The 24,154-nt window shown below is 45.9% G+C and overlaps 1 protein-coding gene across 1 annotated transcript in view; it reads left to right on the top strand.

Annotated features, from left to right (window-relative positions):
- Positions 1-219: 219 nt before the first annotated feature.
- The window catches only part of CYTH1 (cytohesin 1), a 51,263-nt gene continuing 27,328 nt past the window's right edge, over positions 220-24,154 (top strand). Inside the window, exons 1-3 of the mRNA XM_011989294.1 lie at positions 220-522; positions 17,967-18,049; positions 19,453-19,517. Of these exons, the coding sequence (XP_011844684.1) occupies positions 468-522; positions 17,967-18,049; positions 19,453-19,517 (203 nt within the window). The 5' untranslated portion in view covers positions 220-467. The remainder of the gene's footprint in view (positions 523-17,966; positions 18,050-19,452; positions 19,518-24,154) is intronic.

Here is a 24,154-nt window from a genome sequence, read left to right as displayed (position 1 = left end):
GTTTTCCATGTTTCTTTTTCCTGTCTAGGGAGGCTGGCCCTGCTGCAGGAGCTAGCCTGGCCTGGGGAGGATTTACCAGTGTTTGGGGTAAAATAGAGTTTGTCCAGAGAAACCAACTATATCTTGCCATCTAGAGGTGGGCATCCGTTTGTCATGGAGGGAGGCCATAGGACACCTTCATGATATCAGGGACTCACTGCTCTCTTCACGGGTCAGCACCTCTTGAGCTAGTTCTGGAGCAGGTGTGCTGACCTGGATCTCAAAGGTGCAGAGCTTGGCCTGCCTTCTGCTCCTCCTCTTTGCTCTCCTTGGCTGCCCCTGCCACAGGTCTCGACCTCTTTCTTCCTCCTAAAGTTCTGCCCGCTGCATGGGCAGGAGATAGGGGACGGTCCAAGAGCAGCCTCATGACAGCAGCCGAGACGGAGAAGAAGCCTGCCCTCCTAGCACACTGAGTTGGCTCCGGAAGAATGCACTGGCCAGGAGGCTTGGGCCGGCCGTGCCTGTACCAGCCTCGCCCTGCTGGTAGGTGGAGGCAGGGGGCCAGTACCGCGGGCCTGCCCATGACTTGGAAGGCTGGTGCCCTCATCAGCTCCTTCTCACACTTCTCCCAAACTTTTGCACACCCGGACTCTGGGAAACTCTGGTAAGGGTGATGTCTGGAACAGGGAGCTGGTTTGTTCCTATTCTGAGGTGAAGGTAGAAATGACCTCCCTCTCAAGAGATCTTCAGGTCCTTCTCAGAGCAGGAACAGATGCCAGTTTTTGCTTCTTTGAACAAGAATTTTACGCTCTTAGCGTTTACTAAAGAATAATGAGACATTTTTAAGTATAGGGAGTGGAACAGAGTTTAAAGAAAAAAATCAAATAACTCCAGGCCTCTGTTTTCATGGGACACAGAAGGAGGGGAGATTGAGAATCCTGACTCGCCTAAGAGCTTTATGCTTATCATGTCTGTGGTGCTTGGAGCCTGTGGCCCAGGTGATTTGGGGTTTGGGGACGCCTCATGGGCAGAGAGGACCTTTGAGCAGCATTGTGAATTCGTGGGTTTGGGATGCTGATGAAACTGTTGAGATTTGAATGTATTCCTCGTGCCTCATTTTCCGCTTTAGAAATAAAGCGATTGGTGCACATTTCCCTTGCACACTTGTCAGAGGGTCGCTTTCTGGTTCCAGCTGTCCTTGCACCTGAGACACAGAACTGGAAAGAGGATGGGAAGTCAGTAGCGGTTTGGGGAATTAGTGCTGGTAGATGGTAGTTGAAGCTGTGAGCTGGAGTAGGGCGAGGAAATACTTCTTTGCTACCACTTCTGAATGGAAGTGCAGACCGCGGTGCAGTGAAGACTACTGCAAAGCTTCCAGTTCCATTTCTTTCTCATGGCGCCTAGCTGCCGCTTCTTGCTCTTCCAGGAGAATTTCTTTCTTTATCTCTTGTCCCAACTCAACAACAGAATAGAATCCAGCTGTCTCAGTGTCAAATTCAAAGGCACCACAGTCTGCCTGGAGCTTGCTTTTCCAGCCTCTGTCCCTTGTGCTGCCCTTTCCACCTGTCTGGACTGCCCTCTCCCAGGCTCTCGCGTGGAGCCGTCTTGGACTAACCTGGGCCCTGCTCTTCTCTGACCCCCACTCTGCATAGCGCCTTGCAGACAGCATTTATTTGGCATTTACGGGCTGCCCGTTTCTTTTTTCTTTAAAAAGAATAGTAACACATGAGCTCTTTGAGGGCCGAAACCATGTCTTTCCAGCATTGTGTCTTCCACAGTAACTGACAGGGGGCCTCGTTTCCATGCAGTGAACTTTTAAAAAAATTGTTGAATTATGAGTCTGAGAAATTATTTTTTAAAACGTTCATTTTCTCTGTTGGGATTCCTGAGATGCCTGTTCTGTGGCCAGTCGTTTCCTGTGATTCTCTCTGATGGCTGTGGTTTGTTTTATAAGCTGGATTGTGCAGAGTATATATTGTGGCATCTGTTTTCTTCAGATATGAGGAGGGCCACACTGCACACTTCTTGGTTGCAGCTTTTTTGGTAACTTCTTTGTGGGCTGGCATCCTTTTCTCATGTTGTCTGTGCCTGGAATTAACTGAAAGTGCAGGTTTTTGCCACCTGCAGTCTCTGGCCTGGGTCAGGCTAAAGCCTTTGCCTAGGTTCACACACTGCAGGTAAACCCCGGCTGTGATCCACTCTGTCGGCGTAGTGGAAGCTGGCCGTGTTAAAGGGAGAGCCATAGTGAGCCTGGCACATGATGACTGAGCCTTCTGTAGAGAGTGACGGGTCAGAACTCACCTGCTGGGCTCTTTCAGTCCCCGAAGAGAGTGTGTATGTGTGTATGTGTATCTGTGTAAAAACCAGTGATGTCACCTCAGAATAAGACAGCCCTTAGGACTATGAAAAGTGCTATGAGAATATTTAAAGTACAAGATATTACTGAAAAGCAAGAGCTTAATTCCACATACATGTGAAATCCCTGAGAAACATGGTAGTAGATAACCAGTGTGGATAGTCCAGGCTGTCTTCTCCGAGTGTGTTTGTATCATGTAATTTATCACCTGGTTATTTACCAAGTGATAAAGAAGGTCATCAGGTGATGGTTAATACGTTTGAACTGAGCAGGGAGCATGGCTAGAGGAATCGGAGTTCTCCCTGTAGGAGGTAAGACTCGATGGATGGCGAGGATGAGCTTCTGAACAAGAAGGAAGCAAAGAGACATAACTGAGCACTCTAGTGGATCCAGGGAAAGTGGAGTCTTCCTTGGACCAGGAGGAGAGGTGGGATAGCTTACTAGACAGCGAGCAGGAGGAAGACGGGGGCCCAGGGACATGTTGCACTGGGACTCTCAATCTACATTTTGTAGAATTTTAGAATTTGTTTTTCATGGACTTAGTATGTTTCTTTTAAATGAGTACTACTCTCTTGACACTAAAAGAAAATTGTCCACACTATGGCTGTTTCTTAAAAGACAGGCTGCAACGCAGAGCCAGGGTATTTGGGTCAGGCCTGGTGGCACTGCCTGGTGATGAGGACGTCTGTCTGCATTCCCCAGCCAGCCCAACCCCCATGCATGGCAGTGGAGGCAGGGCTTGCAGAGGGGTGGGTGCCTTCCACGACGATTTCCTAATGGCAGGAGACTGGAAAGGAGGGAGGGTATGGGAGTGTTTTTAGGATTCCCACTCCCTCTCCCATTGTTTATCTAGAGCAATGATTCTTAACCAGGGCAGTTTTGCCCCACGGGGGACATTCAGCAATGCCTGGAGACCTTTTTGGTTGTCACACCTGGTTGTGGGGAAGCGGGATGGGGGTGCTGCTGGCACCTAGTGGGTAGAGGCCAGGGACACAGCTAAGAACCCTGCAATGCACAGGGAAGCCCTGCCACAAAGAGTGACCTGCTCCCTATGCCAGTGATGTCCAGACTGAGGAAGCCCGCTCTAGCACAGTGTTTCCCTTTTACTTTCTAGTTGTTTAAAAAATACCTCCTCCCTTCTTAGTCAAAAGCTGTGTGTGGTCTGCAGTAACCTTATATTCTGTGTCACTTAGGGGCCTGGGTCTCTGGAGTTCATGGTTTTGGGACTGGGGTCCCAAATCCACATGTTTAACAAGCACCCTTGGTGATTCTCGTGCCCTCTGAGGTTTGAGAGCTGCTATCCTCAGGCTGTAGCCATATTTCTTGTCACCAGCCATCTTGCATTATCATCCCCAAGTTTCACTTGCCTAATATTCCAACCCGATATTAGGCAAGTGTCCTCAAAGGCGATGCAGCAGCCTCTGGTGAAGAAAGAACCATTGGTGGCTGCAAGTGCACTGGGTAGGAGGCGAGTCCTTCTTGGTAAAAAGGCTGGAGTGTCCCTCGTGGAAGTGGAGGGCATGGGATCCCTGGAGGAAGGGAGCAAAAGATACTCCTCCTGAAGCCCCTCCAGGACGGTGCTGGAGCAGTCTGGTCAGTGCCACTGTGCCTGCTGACCTGATGCGGGGCAGTGGGAAGGACTAGGCTTGTGCCTTTAGGGTGACAGAACATCCACCCCCTAATCCAGTCTCTTGTTTATCCATGCAGTAAGGAGAGGGCATCTGGAGTAAGGCTGGCATTCTTGCAGTGAAAGCAGCATCGGGCTTTTGCTTCTGAGGGAGACAGGAAAGCAAGTGCAGCCTGTGTGCAAATGCTGGCGGTGCCTCCCCTCCCCCCAGGAGGCCGGGAATGGGGGATAGTAGGAGGGGCTGGCTGTGACTGCATTCATGGAAATGAGCCTGGAGGAGTGGAGCAGCACACACTTGGATCGTCAGCTAGGGCTGCAGCTCTGCGCGTCCATCTCTGCGCTCCGCACCAGCCTTCCCCACCGGGCCCGGCGCCTTTCCACCTGCAGGGCCGGTGCTCTCAGCTTTTGTTTTCTCTGGAAACCTTCTTCTCTGCCCCTGCTGTGCTGGCGCACACATGCTGTCCTTGCTCCGGCTCTCCCTGCACCTACAGCTGTGGGAGCTCCCGGCAGCCTGGGACTGTGGGGTCGCTGCACGGAGCCACCATGGCCTCTGACGCGGAGAGCTGTGACCTGCTGAGGCTTTGATGTTGCTGCCCAGGGCTGGCCAGGACACTGGGGCCGCAGGAGAGGGGACTCACCGTGGGTAAGAGGCTGGTGGATGGCGTGTGGAGCCCCGTCAGCAGATTCCCCATTATGCGTTGCTGCCTGCCTGCCTCTCCCACCCAGCAGCCAGCAGTAGGAGCTGATGTGTGCGTGGCCGTCTCTCTGCATGTCTGTCCTTTGGGTCTGCATTCTGTGCTCTTCTCTGAGGATTTTTCCACGACACCTTTGGATAGGTATCCAGGCATTCAGGGTAGTTTCTTCTAGGCCTGAGACTTAGAAACACGCCAGTAGTCAATTTCCTTGGTCCAGCTTCCATGAGGTTTGAAATAGGGGGGCAGAAAGCAGAGGGGCAGATTCAGGGTGATCTCCCCTCTATGCCCGCCATCCACGGAGTTTCTGTTTTACTCATTAAGGACTTGGGAACCTTCCTGGGCACGAGTCGCCCTCTTCCCATCGATACACATAGAAAAGGAGTTGGAATTGTACATCGCATTTAATGTTAGGGGTCCTTGCCAGCTGTCAGACTGAGGGAGAATATTTCAATGTACAGAAAAATCCAGAGCATTACAAAGGGCTAGCAAACAAATAGGTTTTAGGCACTGAGGGTGAAGTGAGAGAGAATTGACTTTCAAGCCACTAAGCCTCTATTTTGGACACGGAAGGGGTGTGGTGGCCCAGCTGTGCAAGCTGGCAGTGGTTGCAGCTGGCAGGCACGGGGAGTGGCAGCTTCGCCCAGGGGACAGGAGCCTGCCCCCTTGGGAGGAGGGGTGAGCAAGCTGATTTGGCTTATTTGGAGGAAGAAGGAACTCCAGGCTTTCCCAGGGGAGTGAAGGAGCACGCCGCTTGGCTCAAGGAGGCTGGGGGTGGAAAATCGTTCTTTCTTGTGGAGCTCTGCGTCCGGTCCCTGGGATCCTTTTGAAACAGCAGTGGAGTGCCAGAAAGAAGCTGCTGGGAAACCCCAGCTATATCAGATGTTGTCACTGTGAGCTTTTAGAAAAGGTTAAGTTTCTTAAAATGGTTGTTTTCTAGTTTGTATCTTTTATTGAAAGCTGATGTTAACTTTATTTTTCTAAACCAAATTCTTAGGATAAAATTTTGTCACTTAGGTTCTGTTACTACCTTGAAATGCAAACTAAGTCTTTGAGTTCTAGGATTTATTAAATTAAAATTTTTGATACCTTTTTTGTTTTTTGAGATGGAGTTTTGCTTTTGTTGCCCAGGCTGGAGTGCAATGGTGCGATCTCGGCTCACTGTAACCTCCGCCTCCCAGGTTCAAGCGATTCTCCTGCCTCAGCCTCCCAGGTAGCTGGGATAACAGGTGTGTGCCACCACGCCTGGCTAATTTTGTCTTTTTTAAGTAGAGACCGAGTTTAAACATGTTGCAGGCTGGTCTCGAACTCCTTACCTCAAGTGATCCACCAGCCTCGGCCTCCCAAAGTGCTGGGATTACAGGTGTGAGGCACTGCACCCAGGCAATACCTTCCTTTTATAAGGTAGTTGAGAAGGACATTCTCATTACATAAGTGAGGAAGCTGAGGCTGGAAGAGGTCATTGTTTGCTCCAGGTCACAAAGCAATGAGTGAAAGCCCAGGCGGCATCTCCTCTGAACGTGGGGAGCTGTTAGGCGAGATGTCTCCAAGACTGAGAATAGGACTGAATGGAGTCTTCCCTAAAAATGCAGAATGTGGTAATAAAAATCTTTTTTTTTTTTTTTTTTTTTTGAGATGGAGTCTTTCTGTCGCCCAGGCTGGAGTGCAGTGGCATGATCTCGGCTCACTGCAGCCTCCACCTCCCGGGTTCACATCATTCTTCTGCCTCAGCCTCCTGAGTAGCTGGGACTACAGGCACCGCCACCACACCTGACTAACTTTTTATATTTTTAGTAGAGACAGGGTTTCACTGTGTTAGCCAGGATGGTCTCCATCTCCTGACCTCGTGATCCACCCGCCTCAGCCTCCCAAAGTGCTGGGATTACAGGTGTGAGCCACCATGCCTGGCCTTTAAAAATCTTTAATAGACTTACTGTTAGTGGGGAAACTGGGTAGTTTTTGCATGGAGGGAATTTAAATTAGAATAGTCTAAATACTCATATCGGCAATTTGCTAGAAGGCACCTCTGCCTTTATGTTGAATACCATTTCCGCTAGCTGCTTGCTAATTTAACTCTTTTTGGTCCTGGGTAGTGTGTATAAATTTTATTTTTATTTATATTTTTTGAGACGGAGTTTTGCTCTGTCGCCTGAGCTGGAGTTCAATGGCGCCATCTCGGCTCACTGCAACCTCCGCCTCCCAAAGTCAAGCGATTTTCCTGCCCTAACCTCCCGAGTAGCTGGAACTACAGATGCATGCCACCATGCCGGCTAATTTTTGTATTTTTAGTAGAGACAGGGTTTCACCATGTTGGCCAGGCTGGTCTCGAACTCCTGACCTCAGGTGATCCAGCTGCCTCGGCCTCCCACAGTGCTAGGATTCCAGGTGTGAGCCACCGCGCCCAGCTGTAAATTCTTTTAAAAATCTCTTAGGCTGCAAATTGATGGTGAGATATTTATTGTAAAATGCACTACACAAAAGTCAAATCATAGTTTCTTGGGAAAGGGACTAAGGTAAGCAGACAGGGAAGTTAGAATATTGCTGTGAAATTTTTGTTTATATTTTTATTTTTTTGAGAGAGGGTCTTACTCTGTCACCCAGGCTGGATGCAGTGGTACAATCTGGGCTCACTGCAACCTCCACATTTCAGGGCTTACACGATCTTTGCACCTCAGCCTCCTAAGTAGCTGGGACTACAAGTGAGTGCCACTGTACCTGGCTAACTTTTGTATTTTTTGTAGAGACAGGGTTTTGCCATGTCACCCAGGCTGGTCTCAAATTCCTGAGCTCAAGCCATCTCCCTCCCTCAGCCTCTCAAAGTGCTGGGGATGGGCAGGCGCAATGGCTCACGTCTGTAATTCCAGCACTCTGGGAGGCTGAGGCAGATTGATCCCCTGAGGTCAGGAGTTTGAGACCAGCCTGACCAACATGATGAAACCCCGTCTCTACTGAAAATACAAAAATTAGCTGGGCGTGGTGACGGGGGCCTATAGTCCCAGCTACTGGGGAGGCTGAGGCAAGAAAATTGTATAAACCTGGGAGGCAGAGGTTGCAGTGAGCTGAGATTGCGCCAGTGCACTCCAGCCTGGACGACAGAGCAAGACTCCATCTCAAAAAAAAAACAAAACAAAACAAAAAAAAATAAAATCAAACTGCTGGGGGTATTATAGGCATGAGCCACCATGCCAGGCCTTTATTTTTAATGGTAGTAAAATACGTATAACAAAAAATGTACCATCTTCAACATGTTAAGTTCAGTAATACTTTCATACCTTCACATTATTGCGCAACCCAATCTCTAGAACTTTATCATCATGCAAAACTGAAACCCAGCATTAAACCCTCACTCTCCCATTCCCCCTCTCCCCAGCCCCTGGCAGTATCCATCCCACTGTCTGTCTCTATGGTAGTTTGACTACTCCAGGGGCCTCTTATCAGTGCAATCCTTCAGTATTTGCCCTTTTGTGACTGGCTTAATGTCCTCCAGGTTCATCCATGTTGTAGCATACATTAGAATTTCCTTCCTTTTTAAGGTACTGAGTTTGAAAAGTGTTACTGTGTTTCTGACTCAGTGGGTGGGAAACTTAATTGGTTTCCCAAAGTAGATAGACTGTGTGAAGGTGTGAACTCTTCAGTGTATTATTGGCAGAAAGTGTCACCTGGGCCTCCTGCTCTAGTCACTCCCCTTTGCTACATCCATCTTTTTTCATCCCCTGATTCTAACAGTTATCCTGAGGACTTTCCCGAAATTTCCGGCTTCCAATAAAACCCTAGTATCATTACAACTGTTACATCCCTCTTCTGTTACATTTTACCTGAAAGATACACTGAATTTTGGTTGCATTCTTGTCCCTACTTTAAAGATCTGACCCCACAAATTTGTAATGTCAGCATGGAGTTTTGTGAAAGTTGAAAATTGCTTTTCTCAGTGAGGGGAAAAAAATTCCCCTAAACCAACCCTTTCTCCACTTGCAGTAATGATCTGTAAGAACTTTATCTTTGACTCCTCAACAGTTGTTTTTCTTGTTTGCCGCCTTACCTGCAGTTGTTAGCCATGCCTCACAGCACTGCCTTCTTACCCTATAGTTTTTAACTTACCAGATTTTGTATTATTGTGGGTTATTTGTGTGTCCCCATGTGATACAAAAGCTGTAGTTATTTTAAACAGTATCCTGCTCTGGAAGTATCTTAGCTTGCTGTTTGCTTTGAGGCACAGATAGCCAAAGTAACTTGCCCAGGGTCATCCACCTGGTGAGTGTGGCCCCAAGCTAGGTTTAGGACCCAAGGCCACTACCTGTAGAGTGGCAGTCCGCAGATCCATCCCAGAAGTTGGGTGAGGCACCCATGCTGTGGATTCATACAGCCTTGTGCATGAGCCCTCGTTAACACGCACACCTAAAGTCATCACCTTCTCAGTGGATGCTTCCAGGGACTGCTGCTCCTGCCGGAAGGCACCAGATCTGTCTCTTCAGTGTTGTGCCCCCGCTGCCTTCCACCTAGTAGGCAAGCAGTAAATGTAGGCTGAATGAGTCAATGATGACATTGTTAGAAAGAAGCGAAAGAGGAAGATTAATTGGGTATACAGATAAAGGAAAGACATTTGGCATTTGTTGGGCATCTACTTGTGGTCGCTGTTTTATCTTTTCCATCACGCATTCCTAACAGCAATGCTAACAGTAGCACAACTGTGTTAACTGCAGTGCCATTTTACAGATGGACAAAACCGAGGCCCAAAGAGATTAGCAGTTTGTTGAACATTGGTATGTCTCCAAAGCCTGAGTTCTTCCCAGTATTTTGAAGTTTTTCAAATTATAAGTCACTGGAATTTTCTGGGAGACAAAGTGACTTACACCCATAGGGTAGTGCAGAGGGAGGTGAACACGCTGTTTTGTTTAGGGTCTAACTGGTAGGATTGACACAGGTATGTGGTGAGTAAGTGCTGAATGCTGGAACCAGTGCTCAGGACGTTTGGAGTTTCTTACCCCTCACACTGTGATCACGGTATCTTTGGAGGTTGGAGGAACAAGGTGGTTTCCCAGATGTGCGCTTCTGATCCCAAAGCCTGGTTTGTAAATAGCCAGTTGTTCTCCTCTGAGCAGGTGGCAGTTTCTGTACAGGCTGTAGAAAAGCTGGGTGCTTTATTTCACTACTGCCACTGCTGTTTTAGGCAGAGCTTAAGGTTAAGTAGGGGGGTGGAGAGAGAGAGAGAGAGAGAGAGAAAGAGTGTGTGTGTGTGTGTGTGTGTGTGTGTGTGTGTGTGTGTTTTCAGTGTTTATGAAACTTCCAGGTCTGTAAAGTGATGTGGCTGTGATTAGCAGGAGGGCACCTGTTGGCAGCAGGCCAGCGGGAGGGGATGAAAGGGAAATGGCAGTGACCTCCTTGGCCTGGGAGCAGCTCTGACTGAGGTAGTTATCTTTTGTATATTTACCTTCTCCGCAAATGAGGGCTCACTGCTTAATTACTTTATAAAATGTTTCCCTGCATTGTTGGTTTAAATATGGACCTTTTTATCCATTGAAAGGCAGAGGCTATAAGAAGGATGGCAGTTAATAATTATGGTGGAAAAAAAATAAGGCAAGTGAAGTATTTTAAAGCTAGGCAGAGGGATCTGGTGGTAGCTGGATGACCTCAAAGAGAGACATCTCGGTCCTAAAGCATGCCTTGGACATGTTCATTTGACGGTACCCCCGGGGATTTAGAACAGTGTGGTCCTGGCAGCTGCTATGTGTCTGCCAAGCAGAACCTGCTGTCAGAGAGCTGCGTTTTCCATGGAACTTTGTGGCGTATCCCCAGGCATCTGCCTGTGGCCGGTGGAGCACGAGTTGCAGGGTTTTAGACTAAAGCCCGCCATGTGCTCATGTATCGTCCTCTGGCTTGGAAAGAGGGCTCTGTCCCTTTAAGACAGTTCTCCTTTGTATGCACTGGCTGGAACCCATTTCAGCTCTGGGTTTCTGCCGACTGTTAAAATCTGCAAAGCAACATTTAAATAAATAAATAAATGAAAGCTTCCCTTGTGTGGCTTTCCTATTCACAGCCAAGCACAATAGCGCCTTGTTGTTTTTGTCACTTTAATCCCCTTCATTAAATTGGAACCCTGGAAAGGAATGGTGATGGGGCTGATGCTGGACCGTCCCCCTGACTGCCAGCGGACACCTTGCGGATTAACCTTTGTGGGCATGGATTCTGGGTGCCCCTCTGGCGATGGGCGAGGAGGGCAAACGAGCGGGTGGTGTGTCAGGGCAGCTCCCCCTCTAGTTTGTCTCCATTGTGCTCAGGCTGCTGGCAGGGACAACCTGCTGCCCTCCCCAGTGGCCATTCTTTTAAAGAGCAAGGGGTTCAGCCGCCTCCCTGGCACATAAGCATGGCTGCAGCACGTGGCAGTTGGGGGAGGGAGGAGCTGTTTGTTGTGCTGCCATCTGGCCCATCTGAGCCGTTCTTTTGCAGTTTAACCCTAATAGCTACACAGGAGAGAAGCGGCATGAATACACGGGTTTCCCAGGGTGCGGACGGTGCTTTTGCAGAAACTCCCGGGTGTGAGGTAGACATGGGTATTTCTGACCACCACCTTTCTTGTTGCAGCTGTGGCCTCCACAGCATCCTGAAGACACTAGCCAAGACTGTAGGAATCAATCGCACCTCCAGCTCTCCAGCAGTAGTGCTGATTCTTCATGCTGCTAAATGAAATTAAGCTTTTTGTCTTTGGATGTTTTTTCTCTCTGGGGCAGCATGAGAATGAAGGCTTGAATTAAAGATTTGATGTTGCATTAAGTTTGTGCAGAGGAAAAACACTTTTATTAAAATGTTAGATTTTGCCTCATCTCAGAATAAAGTTCCACTAGAAAAATGAGGTCTAGATCAGCTTTTTTTAAAGTAAAGTTCTTAAATGATTTGTTGAGCCAGAAGGGAAGCAGCATTGTGATTTAAAGTTAGTAAGTATGGAATGGAGAAGGAATTTAGCAGTCATGTGGCAAATGTCAGGAGATTGAATCAAAATAAATGTAGATAAATGTCTTATTTATTCTAGCTACAAATTGGCCAGAAGCGTTTTCTGTCTGACTCCAGGCACACAGAAGGGCTATCTTTTCTAGTGACCGTAGTCGAACATTTTTAGTCTTTTGTTTTCAAATTGTCATAGTACATATATGTATGTATTTTAAAGCAAGTATTCAGGGGCTTCTATGTCCCGTCTGTGTATTCCCAGACCCACTCCCCAAAGCAGCCACTATTCATTCACTTTTTTCTGCTTTTAGGTCTTCTAGTGGGTGCTGCAAGTTCTTAAATTGGCGATTATTTTGTCAAAATCAAAGATTATCTCCTGCCTTCCACCTATGATAGATGAGGATGCAGTTCACACCATTCTCTTCCTTCCTTCTCTCACTGTCCATTTTCGGTAGTTTATCACAGTTATACTCCTGGCATGTTTACAGTGTGGGTTTCTTGTTCATGATCCTTGTCCGTGCCTCTGGTCACCAGTGTTGTAGGAGGAAGCTGTGGGGACCGTTTGGGACCCTGCTGCTGTCTCCACGTTGCTTCCCTCAAACACTGGTCAGCTCTTCCTTCACCTCCGAAACAGATAGCTTTGCTTCTCCAGCCCGGGTTGGTCTTTCCTGCTTTGTCTACAGGGTGGTGATTCTGAAAGTTCACCACCAGCAATCAGCACCATGACAGGAATGTAGATACCACCCACCCTAGAGCCAGGTGCACACTCAAAGGCAGCTGTTCCTAGCACCCCTGATGGCCCAGAGGACACCACTCAGGGGCTTGTTTCATTTCTTCTGTGATTTCCTGTAGTTTAGTGTTTCCTGTTTCCCAGTCCTTTTTATTTTCTTGAGGGGAAACCGAATGATGCCTGTTGATACCACACACAGTTCTCAGCTGCTTTCTCCTTCATTCTCTGGTTTCGAGTCTGATTTCATTCTCTGTAAGGGCATTCCTCTGGCAGCCCCTTGGCTTCCTGCTCTGGCCCGGTGTGACGGCCCTTGCTGTCCTCAGGCTCCTGAGTCAGCCCCGTTCCTTGACCCACGTCTTGCTCCTGAAGTAGCTTCTTCAGAAGGGGTGCACAGGAGGCAAACTTCCTGATCCTTATGTATCTGAAATGAGTCTGTTTTACCCTCCTACTTGACTGAGAACTTGGGGTTCAGATAATTTTCATTTAGAATTTTGAAGGCTCCCCTACACTGTCTTTAGTGTGCAGGCTCTTACTCTGCCACCAGCGAGATCTTCGCGCGGGGGTGGTTGGATTAATCACTCTCCTTAACCCCCGTGGAGGTTTTAGGGTCGTCTTTATTCCTGGAACTTCGGAATTTTTCCTATGGGTATTTCTCCGTGGGATTTAAAAATGTTTTTATTCGACCGAGTTGATTTTGTTGCTTTTATTTCCAGGTTTGCTTATATTTTCAAGCCTCTTTGTTCTACAAGAATGCCCCAACTTTCTCTTTTAATCCTTTGTTGACTTTTTTGATGTGGGGGACAAAAGTATGTTTAATTTGCAAGGCTGTGTTCTTTTCCTGTAATTGTCCCTTTTTCAGAGTTCTCTGTTCTTTTAAAGGTTTTTTTTTCTTTCTTTCTTTTTTCCCCCTAATTATCTCTGTTTGCTCTAGGGTGAGTTTTCTGTTCCCTGTCTTGTCCTCTCTCACTCCTGGCGTGGGTGTGGTTATCTCTGTAAGTGTAAGAGTGAAGCAGTAGATGTGTTAAGCGGAAGCTCTGTGCATGGCTGGGCCTTGTGGGCAGAGAGGCTTGGCTTCAGGGCGAGTGGGCAAGAGCCTGCTTGGGGGTAGGGTCCTCTTAGGTCTCCGCCGTCCACGTATGGAGGCTTTACCCTAGACACCAACTCCACGCTTGTCTGCTCACGAGAAAGTCGGCTGTGTTCGCACGTGCGCGCGCGCGCGCGCGTGTGAAATCCCTAGCGTGCTAGGCCCTGTGCTGGGTGCCACAAACAACAGTGTACAAGGCATGCAGTGTCCCTGCCTTTGTGGAGTTTTTATTCTAGAAGATATTAGCACTTAGCACTGTTTCTTTCCTTTCTCTGTTCTGAAAATTTGTTGAAATCTCTTCTGTTGGCCCTTCTCTGTGTACTCTTTGATATTGTAGGTTTATGGATTTTTTTAAATTCCTTTCCCTTTTTTAAAAAAATTTTTTTATTTTTTTGAGATGGAGTCCTGCTGTGTCGCCCAGGCTGGAGTGCAGTGTTGCCATCTTGGCTCACTGCAATCTCCGCCTCCCGAGTTCAAACAATTCTTCTGCCTCAGCCTCCCAAGTAGCTGGGATTACAGGTACGTACCACCATGTCCAGCTAATTTTTGTATTTTAGTAGAGACGGGGTTTCACCTTGTTGGTCAGGCTGGTCTCGAACTCCTGACCTCAGGTGATCCGCCCTTCTCAACCTCCCAAAGTGCTCGGATTACAAGCGTGGGCCACCGCGCCTGGCCTATTCCTTTTCTATTTTAAAATAATATCTTGGAAGGCAGAGGACTGGAAGGGCTTTTTGAATTTATAATACAGAAGCTAGATTGTGTTCTTCCGGAAAACTTGTCATGTGTGAATATTAAACCCAGAAAGGTCGAGTGCTCAGATTCTGAAAAGAAAGCAACGATTAAGAGTTGCCAATTTAGAATGATAAAAGTTGTCTTCTCAGGGTATATAGCAGTCCTGAGAGAGGAATTTTTTTATACGATTGCTCTGTTTTTCATCAGCCTCATTATATGGACCTTGGGTTTAGTCTTCCTTCTGTTGGGTAGAGATATATTGATGATCTGGTTAAGCCAGCTCTGTAGCTTCAAAATCAAATCCCAATTATTGAGCCTCTTGTGGAGCAGCTGTTTTTAAAAAATGAATGTTGCCTTAATTTCAAAACCATGTTATATTGGAATGAATATGTATCTTCTAGAACCTGAGGAGATTAATTTCTTAAAGGGATCTTCTACTTGGACTAGAAATCTTTCTGGTCGGTGAAGCACAGAACAATTGGAATGGACTGCTTTAGGCATGCTTTTCTCTAGAATGGTGTACGTATCAGTAGAGTTGATGTTGTTTTTCAAAACGGCTTTTGTTTTAACCAGAGCTCACTTACTTGTCTAGCTTTTTCCTGAAGCAGCTATTTTAATAATTTTTTTTAAATGTTAGGAGAACTGTTCAGCCTGGGAAGAAACATGTGGGGTGGTGGGTTTGGGGGGAACAGTGCAGAGTTAGAATCCGTATAACGCTGATGGATTGCTGAGCTGAAAACCTGGGTCTTGACACAGGAATGGGACTGGAGAGCAGGTGTGTAGGTGATCTTATTTAAGGCTCCATCCTCCAATACACACACCTGAGTGATCACCCTTGAGTTCTCAGGGACGCAGTATAAAGCCCACTCTTGTGAAGGTGACCTGAGTTGGATTTAGTTGGTCTGTTGGGATCTTGAGAGTGGCTGTCTCTTCTAGCCTCTAAAGGAAGAGTGTTTTTCAAACCACAGGACTCAGTATATTAGGTAATTATACAATTACCTAATTGATTATGAAATAATTTTTTTAAATTTTTAATTATTATTTTTTTGGAGACAGAGTTTTGCTCTTGTTGCCTAGGCTGGAGTGCAATGGCACGATCTTGGCTCACTGCAACCTTCACCTCCCGGCTTCAAGCGATTCTTCTGCTTCAGCCTACCGAGTAGCTGGGATTACAGGTGTTCACCACCACGCCTGGCTAATTTTTTGTATTTTTAGTAGAGATGCGGTTTCACCATGTTGGCCAGGCTGGTCTCAAACTCCTTACCTCAGGTGATCCACCCACCTCAGCCTCCCAAAGTGTTGGGATTACAGGTGTGAACTACCACACGCAGCCATAAAATCAGTTTACTGGACTAAGCCACTGTTAATATCAATGCATTTCACATGGTGAGGTGTTATTTTTGATACTTTTATGTATGGTTGAGATTGGGTCATGAGACAAAATGCATTTCTTTTCTTTTTCTTTCTTTTCTCTCTCTTTTTTTTTTTTTTTTTTTCTTCAAACCGGGTCTGGCTCTGTTGCCCAGGCTGGAGTGCAGTGGTGCGATCTTGGCTCACCGCAACTTCTGCGCCCCAGGCTCAAGCAATCCTACCTCAGCCCCCCCGAGTAGCTGGAACTACAGGCGCGTGCCACCATGCCCAGCTAATTTTTGTGTTTTTTAAGTAAAGACAGGGTTTCACCATGTTGCGCAAGCTGGTCTCAAACTTCTGGGCTCAAGCAGTCTGCCCGCTTTGGCCTCCCAAAGTACTGGGATTACAGGCGTGAGCCACCAGGCCTGGACTAAAATGCATTTCTTCTTTTGGATTTTGAGATGTTTAAAAAACACAGTTTTTTAGAGAAGGACGGGGAAAAACTAGGTTAAAAAAAAAAAGGAAAAATTTGGCTTTTCTAATATAGCTACTTAACCCACTCTGTAGGCTTCACTGTAGTCTATTGCTTCTACCTTCTTATTGTGATTTTTATGAAATATTTGGGGAAAGTAACTGTTCTCTGAATGTAGTAGATTAAGTTTTAATGCCATGGGCAGAAGGAAGTTATGTGTAACCTAACTATGCTCTCAAGTAGAGATGTTATTCCAACTCTGTGCTGTCTAGAAATATAACATGAGCCATAGATGCACATTTATTTCCTGCTATTTCCACATTTAGTTCCTTTGAGATCAATTAAAATAATACATTTTATTAAGTTATATCAATGTGCAATCAATATAAAATATTAAAAAGTAATTTTTCTTTGTTTTTATAGAAAGTTTGGTGTGTGTGTGTGTGTGTATATATATATATATTTTTTTTTTTTTGAGATGGAGTCTTGCACTGTTGCCCAGGCTGGAGTGCAGTGGCGCGATCTCAGCTTACTGCAAGCTCCGCCTCCCGGGTTCATGCCATTCTCTTGCCTCAGCCTCCTGAGTAGCTGGGACTACAGGCACCCGCCACCACACCCAAGTAATTTTTTGTATTTTTGGTAGAGACAGGGTTTCACCATGTTAGCCAGGATGGTCTTGATCTCCTGAACTCGTGATCTGCCCACCTTGGCCTCCCAAAGTGCTGGGATTCGAGGCGTGAGCCACCACACCCGGCCTCAGTGTATATTTTATACATACTGCACATCTCAAACTGAGTAGTCACATTTCAAGTGGTTAATGTCACTTGGGGCTCCTGGCCACCATATTGTACAGCCAGGCTTACATAGGCACCCACTGAGGATAGAAGGACACTCACGCCACCCCTACCCTTGGGAGTGTGGGTGCCCTTTGCTGTGCCACGGAGGGAACAAGAGCTGAGCTTCTGCTCAGCACCAGGCAGGGTTTAAGGCACCTTAATTTACTCTACATCATCCTTATCAAGTGGGTGATGGTGGGGCCACTTTATTGATGATGAAGTATGACCCAAATAGGTTATATAACTTGTCTGAAGTGACCTAATTTGATATTTGGTAGATTGGAGTTAGGATTTGAACCTGGTTTGCTTGATTCTAATGCTTGTTCTTCTCATTGGCCCACAGAGCTTCCCACAGTATGCTTGAAGGGTCATTTTAGAGGGTGTCTGTCCAAATCTCCTGTTTGTATAGGTGGGGAGATTGAGCCATTGGAGGATTGCAGAAGTATATTGTGGTAAGAGCTGTGATCCGGGAATTAAGTAACCTTGTTCTGATGATAAGAGCACATTGTAAAACATCCAAACAATGAAGAAAGGTATGAAGCAGAAAGAGGAAGTCCCATAATCCCTGTTCCCAGAGTTAAGCACGATTTTAGGTATATATTCTAGACTTCTATTAGTTCTCAGTGTATACATAGTCTCTTTCTCCAGACCCCTCCCAGAGATGGCACAAAATTGTTCGTACATGTTACTTTGCCTCTTGCCTCCCCTCCCCACCTCGGGGTCGCGGACATCTTTCCATGTTGGAGCTCAACTCAGCGAGGCGGTCCTGCTCTGTTTTTGACCATGAGGGAGCTGAGGCCCAGAGAGATTAATTAAACGTCAGCCTGAAGTCTCCCAGCTGGAAGGGATGAAAATGGCCAGGCACTCAGCTAATATTCATCCTTTTTCATTCATAGCCAACCTAATTTAACCTTCAGTAATCTCTTCTCTCTTGTTTTTCCTTCCAAGAGTTCCTTTCTTAGAGCTTTTCTGTGTGACTTAAGGGCCTTCCTTTCTTTAGAAAATCTGATAAGAATTGGAGCCATAACTATTTCTGTCACTCAGTCTGGCTTCTGAAACTGGCTTCTAGTTTCTTTCTTGGTATCCTTCTCCTTTCGTGGCCTCTGGATCTTCCTTGATTTTTGGCGAGATAAAAGCTTTCTTAGTAACACTGCCCTCCATTTTCGTAGTTCCCAGTGACCTGACCGCAGAGGAGCGTCAAGAACTGGAGAACATCCGACGAAGAAAACAGGAGCTGCTGGCTGACATTCAGGTAGGAGAGTGGCATGGTGGTTTCACCAGCCTAAGAACCGCAGTGACAGTCCCATTTGTATAAAAGGGTGTCCTTTACAGCGTGTCTCCTCAGGACACTTTTGACCTGCCCTCACTACAGCTCTGCACAAAGTGTAGGTGTTGATAATCACCTTTCCTCTACAGCTCAGGAGATGGAGTGTCAGAGAGCTTGAGTGGCTTGTCCGGGTTCACCCAGCTGGTCGGTTGTCAGAGCTGGAGACACCCTGCAGGACTCCTGTCTCCTGAGTAGTCCTCTCTGCTGTGTTTGCCCTTGTGGAGCAGAGTGGATGGGGAGAGGCAATGAGAACGTGGGCTTCAGGCGAAGCTCGGCCCACACCCCGGCAGGCGAAGCTCGGCCCACACCCCGGCCCTGGCTCTGCCGCTTACTAGCTGAATGATTTGAGACAAGAGAGTTCTGGTTCCTTGAACTTCAGTTTCTTCATCTGTCAGATCATGAAAACACCTACTACACACTTGTAAGGACTTAGCATAAAAGACAGCATAATTTCTGGTCCCTCTAGATGTACTTAGTGATAGCAATTTTACTATTTTTCCAAGTTCCTTTCCGTAACTATCAAGCTTTGTAGGAAATAAGTCTAGAAGCCAGTAATTGGATTATTTTCACCCTAAGGCAGTAAATGTTATTCTTTTAGAATTCTTTGTAAAACATTAGGAGTGGAGTTAAGGAGGGAATCCTGTTTGCCCAAAGAAGCAAAATGAGGAAAGACTTGACTTGCTCTGGAGTTAAGTATATTTTGATAGTTCTCCCTGATCCTTTGACTCCTGCTTCACTGGTAGATCCTGAGAAAGATGAGCAGCTGTCCACTGAAGCCCGGCCTCCACGGGAGAGCCCATCCATTCTGACCAAGGGTGTGCTGGAACGAGGAGGGTGGGTGTGGATGCAATCGATTTGATCAGACATTCCCTCTGCCAGCCACTTGGTGGCAGTGTTGCCCTGGCACAGCTACTGCTGGCTCTGCAGCCTGGGATTTGGGTAGGAGACTTTGTCCTCTGAATTCTCTGGCACACTTGTATTTAGTTAGCTGCAGATTTGTTCTGAAAGATTGTGATGAGGCAACCAGTTTTTTTTACCTAGCATATATTCTTATAAACTTTCCTAGACCGTAACCTCTGTGAGGTCAGAGGCTGTATCCTTTTCTACCTTGGTATTTTCTGGAATGCTTACTATTTGGTAGGCACTCAATAAATATTTCTGAAACAGATGAATTTTCCTAATTTACTTTTTTGTATTTTTGTGGTATTTTGTTTCATTTTGGTTTATTTTATTTTGTCTTTGGTTGGAGGGAGTTATGTGAGATTTTAGAAGTTTTAATTTGATCTGCATTTCCCTTTCCTGCTAACTCTGGACTGTCTGTTTTACAGAGGCTGAAGGATGAGATAGCAGAAGTAGCTAATGAAATTGAAAACCTGGGATCCACAGAGGAAAGGTGAGTCTGCCTTGCTGCTGGGTGACTTTCGTGGTTGTAGTTTCTGAAGCACCCAGGCCTTAATTACGCTTACGTGGCAGATTGAAGGAAAAAGTCAGCTTTGTGTCCTTCTAGTTCTAGCAAGCACATATACACCCATCATTTCTGCCTTTCATCCTTCACCGCAAGGCCTCCTGAACATAGGAGGTTCTTCCATTGTTGAAAAATTGAACTGGAGGCCGGGCGCGGTAGCTCACAGCTGTAATCCCAGCACTTTGGGAGGCCGAGGCAGGCAGATCATGAGGTCAAGAGATTGAGACCATCCTGGCCAACATGGTGAAACCTTGTCTCTACTACAAATACAAAAATTAGCTGGGTGTGGTGGTGTGCACCTGTAGTCCCAGCTACTTGGGAGGCTGAGGCAGGAGAATCACTTGAACCTGGGAGGCGGAGGTTGCAGTGAGCTGAGATCACACCACTGCACTCCAGCCTGGCGACAGAGCGAGACTCCGTCTCAAAAAAAAAAAAAAAATTGAACTGGAGAACGTCAAAGGCCCCAGAAAGCCTTAAACTGCTCCTGAATTTTTATGTGAAGTACTCCCCTCTGTTGTCCACTCTGTGTGTACATTTTAAAGTTTCTGTTTTTCCTTTGTGTAAAGGAAAAGCTTAATGAATGCTGCTGATACAATTTCTATGGGCTGGAGTGCCCAGTCATGTCTGAGTATAATCGCAAGCTTATTTGTACCTTCCTAATGCTTAAGGGAAGAAAATGTAGAAATGCAATTATAGTATAAAAGGACAAGGACTCTTTGCTTTTTTTTTCTTTTATTTACATGAAATGTTAGTGACTTTGAGAGTCTAGTTTTGAATGGGGTTCCCAGACCGTTTTCTGACTGCTTAAGGCAATAAATGGCTGTTTCCAATTCACTACATGTCTGTATTTTTCTAAGCCTAAGTCTTCCCGTCTGGCTTCATAGGACTGTTTGATTTATTGTTTTAGACTTCTGTGGGCAGTGCCACCAAGGTGTAGTGAGGCCGAGTACTCCACAGAAGGCGGCCAGCTCATCACGGCCAGTCTCTGTATTGTCCATTTGGTATTTTGGATTAGTTTCCCCTCTTTCCATGTTAAATACTTGTAGCTTAAATGAAATGGATACGTTGGAGTTCATAAAAATTTAAAGCTTCTACTTTTATAAAAGATAAAACTATTAAAAGAAACAAACAGGCAACAGATTAGAAGTAAATATTTGCAACAAATGTATCTGAAAAGGGACTCATATCTAGAATATGTGATAGAAAGACAGCCCAAATAAAAAAACGGGCAAGACTCTTGGACACTTTACAAAAGAAGCCTTATATATAGTTGACACATGAAAAATGCTTAACATCATTAGTTGTAAGGGGGTGCAATTAAAACCCCAATGAAACGGTATTTCACATCCACTAGGATGGCTAGAATTAAAAAGATGGATGGCACCTCATGTTGGCGAGTGCTAGCGAGAATAAAATATAACCATTTGGGAGAGAAGTTTGGCAGTTTCATCAGCAATTCAACTCCTAGTCACTTAAGAGAAGTGAACACATGTCCATACAAAGACTTGTACTAGAATATCTATAGCATTCTTATATAAAATAACCAAAGCTGGAAGTACCCTGAATGCCTGCCAGCAGGTGACTGGATAAACAGGTCGAGGTAAGAGACTATTACTCAGCAGTGTGAAGGAATGAACTGCTAACGTGCAGCAGCACAAGATAAATCTCACAAACTTGTGATGAGTGAAAGAAACTGTGGGCACCGTGTGCTTCCATGCATGAGCGTCTAGAACACACAAACTAAGCTGTGCTGGCAGAAATCATAGCAGTGGCTGCCTCCGAGGTGGTTGCTGGGGTAGGCTGGGGTGGGGTTGACTAGGAAGGGCCATAGGGAACTTGCAGGATGACAGGAATATTGTGTATTAATCTGAGTGGTGCTTCAAGGGTATATACACTCATCAAAACAAATTGAACTGTACACTTAAGATGTGCGCATTTTGTTAAATGTAAATTTTACCTAGATCTTAAAAATGTAAAAAAATGGCTTTTTTTCCGGTTATAAAGGTAATATACCTTTATTGCAGAAAATTGGTAAAACACAAAAAAGTATAAAAAACAAATTTCTCATAAACACTTATCCCAGAGATAATCAGGATTCATATTTTGGTATGTTTCCTTTCTGTATATTCTGGTGTCCGCACACACATACTCAGAATTCAGTGTGCCCTTTGTTTTTTTCTCTTGATTAATTCTCTGTCAGTTACCATAGAACAGCAAGGAAATGCAGACACCGGGAATGTGAGTGCATTCAAAGTACTCAGCCAGTGAATTTGGGAAGACTTGTAATTCATGAACTGCATCTGAAGTTGTGAGTCAGGGAGTGGTTTTTTAGGTTATTACTGTTTTTTAATCTGGAACTTAAAATGGTTTTCCAGTATTGAAAGCACCAAGCGGGAAGTGATTCTGCAGATCCCCAAGGATCCATCCATACGGGTACTCAGGCTCACCCTGCATTTGTTTCTCAAGCACGCATTACATTTGCTCAGACTTTCCCACAGGAGAGAATTCATGTTTCTCATCAACGACCTGATGCCAGCATTATGTAGAAATTATCCTAAATACTATTTAATCAAGCAAAAATAATATACTCCTGGAGTACAAGATTTCACTTTCTGAAATGTATACACGTCAGTTAACTAAGGCGATCCAGTAGCAGAAACAGCTGTTTTGCTTTGGACACCTTACTAGGGTGTCAGACCTGTGTAGACTGGGGAAGGCCCCTTAGAGAGGTAGCTGCCTAGGGCCTGGAGCTATAGGGGCTCCAAGTGGAGCAGATGGAGAAGTGAGCTGGCTAGCTAGTGAAATGAGGGCGCCATCTTTGGTGTGTGTCCCGGGCAGTCATGTGGCACAGATTGTGGCTGGCAGAGATCTGGGAGTGTGCATTCTGGTGGCTGCAGGAAAGCCTTTGGTGAAGGACCGGACTGAGGTCCAGGAAGTTGAGTATTCCCAGTAGTTTCACTCCTTGCTTCTGTGGGCACCTGTGACACTGCCTCGTCACTTACACTGGAAACCATGAAACACGCCTTTCCTTGTGGTATTTGTTTGGAAATACTGATCAAAGTAATCTTACTGGATTTAGAAAAAAATAATTAGATGATCATTTTAGTTAAATAGGAATTTCTAGATATCTGGTCATAACCCTTCATTCCGGCTGAAATTAAATGGTGTTTCCCCTGTGACTTTGTTTCTTAAGGCAGCTGTTCACAGGGGATCCCAGATTATCTTACACCTGGAAGTTCTGATACTACTCACAGTTTTCAGGTGTTCCTTTCAAAAGGTCAGAACAGGCTGGATGTGATGGCTCACGCCTATAATACCAGCATTTTGGGAGGCTAAGGTGGGAAGATTGCTTGAGGCCAGGAGTTTAAGACCAGCCTGGGCTACATAGGAAGACCCTGTCTCTACAAAATGTTTTAAGAAGTAGCCAGTTGTGGTGGCACCTGCCTGTAGTCTAGTTACTCAGGAGGCTGGGGCCTGAGGATCACTTGAGCTCAGGAGTTAAAGGTTGCAGTGAGCCACAGTCTCACCACTGTACTCCAGCCTGGGCGACACAGCAAGACCCTGCCTGGCATAAAAACAGTAAAAACACCAACTCTCAAAACACTTAGGAAGATGTTCTTCCCTCCAAGGATTTAGCTAGCGAATACCTGTGTTCTTCAAGGCAATAACATGTTATGATTTTGTTTCTGGGCAACTCTTTTGCTCTCAGAGATTATAAAATTACTATTGACATTGATGGCAGTGGTTCTTAAATTTGGGTGCACACCAGAATTACTGCAGAAGGTTTTAAAAATTCAAATTCCTAGGTTCTGCCCCTTGTACTTTGAGTAACTCAGCCAGTCCAGAGCCTTGCTACTCAGACTCCACAGATGGGATCATGTTAAACGTACAGAAGCACAGGCCCCTTCTCAGACATAGAATCTGTTTTGATGAGGCCCCAGGTGGTGCGTATGTATAAACGAGCAGAGCGTCTTCATGTCGGACATGCTCCCAAGGCTGCTGGTTGGTGGATCAGACTGTGAGAAGCATGGTCTGTGAATCTGCATTTTTCATTCTGATACAGTCGAGAAAACCACCTATTATTTAGCAGCTTCTTAAAAAGTTAAATATAGATGTACCATATGACCCAGCAGTGTCCAGCCCTGGATATCTACCCAGGGAAAATGAAAACATGTTTCCACACAAAGGCCTGTACACAAATGCTCATAGCAGCCTTCTGCATAATCGTTCCAAACTGCAAACAGCCTAAGTGTCCATCATCTGGTGAATGGATAAACAGATGTGGTTTATCCGTACCGTGGAAGATGACGCAGCCACAAGAAGGCATGTGGTACTGGCCCACACTGCAGCACGATGACCTTGATGGCATTATGCTAATGAAAGAAGCTAGATCTGAAAATCCACATATTTTATGACTCTGTTTGTACGATATGTCCAGAATAGGCAAATCTATGGAGACAGAAAATAGATTAATAGTTGCCTGGGGATGGAGGCAGAAGTGAGGATTAACTGTAAAAAGATGTGAGGAATTCCGTAGGGAGGATGAAAATGTTCTAAAACTGGAT

The sequence above is a fragment of the Mandrillus leucophaeus genome, unplaced genomic scaffold (genome assembly GCF_000951045.1).
Source record: "Mandrillus leucophaeus isolate KB7577 unplaced genomic scaffold, Mleu.le_1.0 Scaffold1, whole genome shotgun sequence".
Lineage (NCBI taxonomy): Eukaryota > Metazoa > Chordata > Mammalia > Primates > Cercopithecidae > Mandrillus > Mandrillus leucophaeus.
The sequence above is the reverse complement of the archived record's forward strand: the minus strand, read 5'-3'. Positions and strand labels throughout refer to the sequence as shown.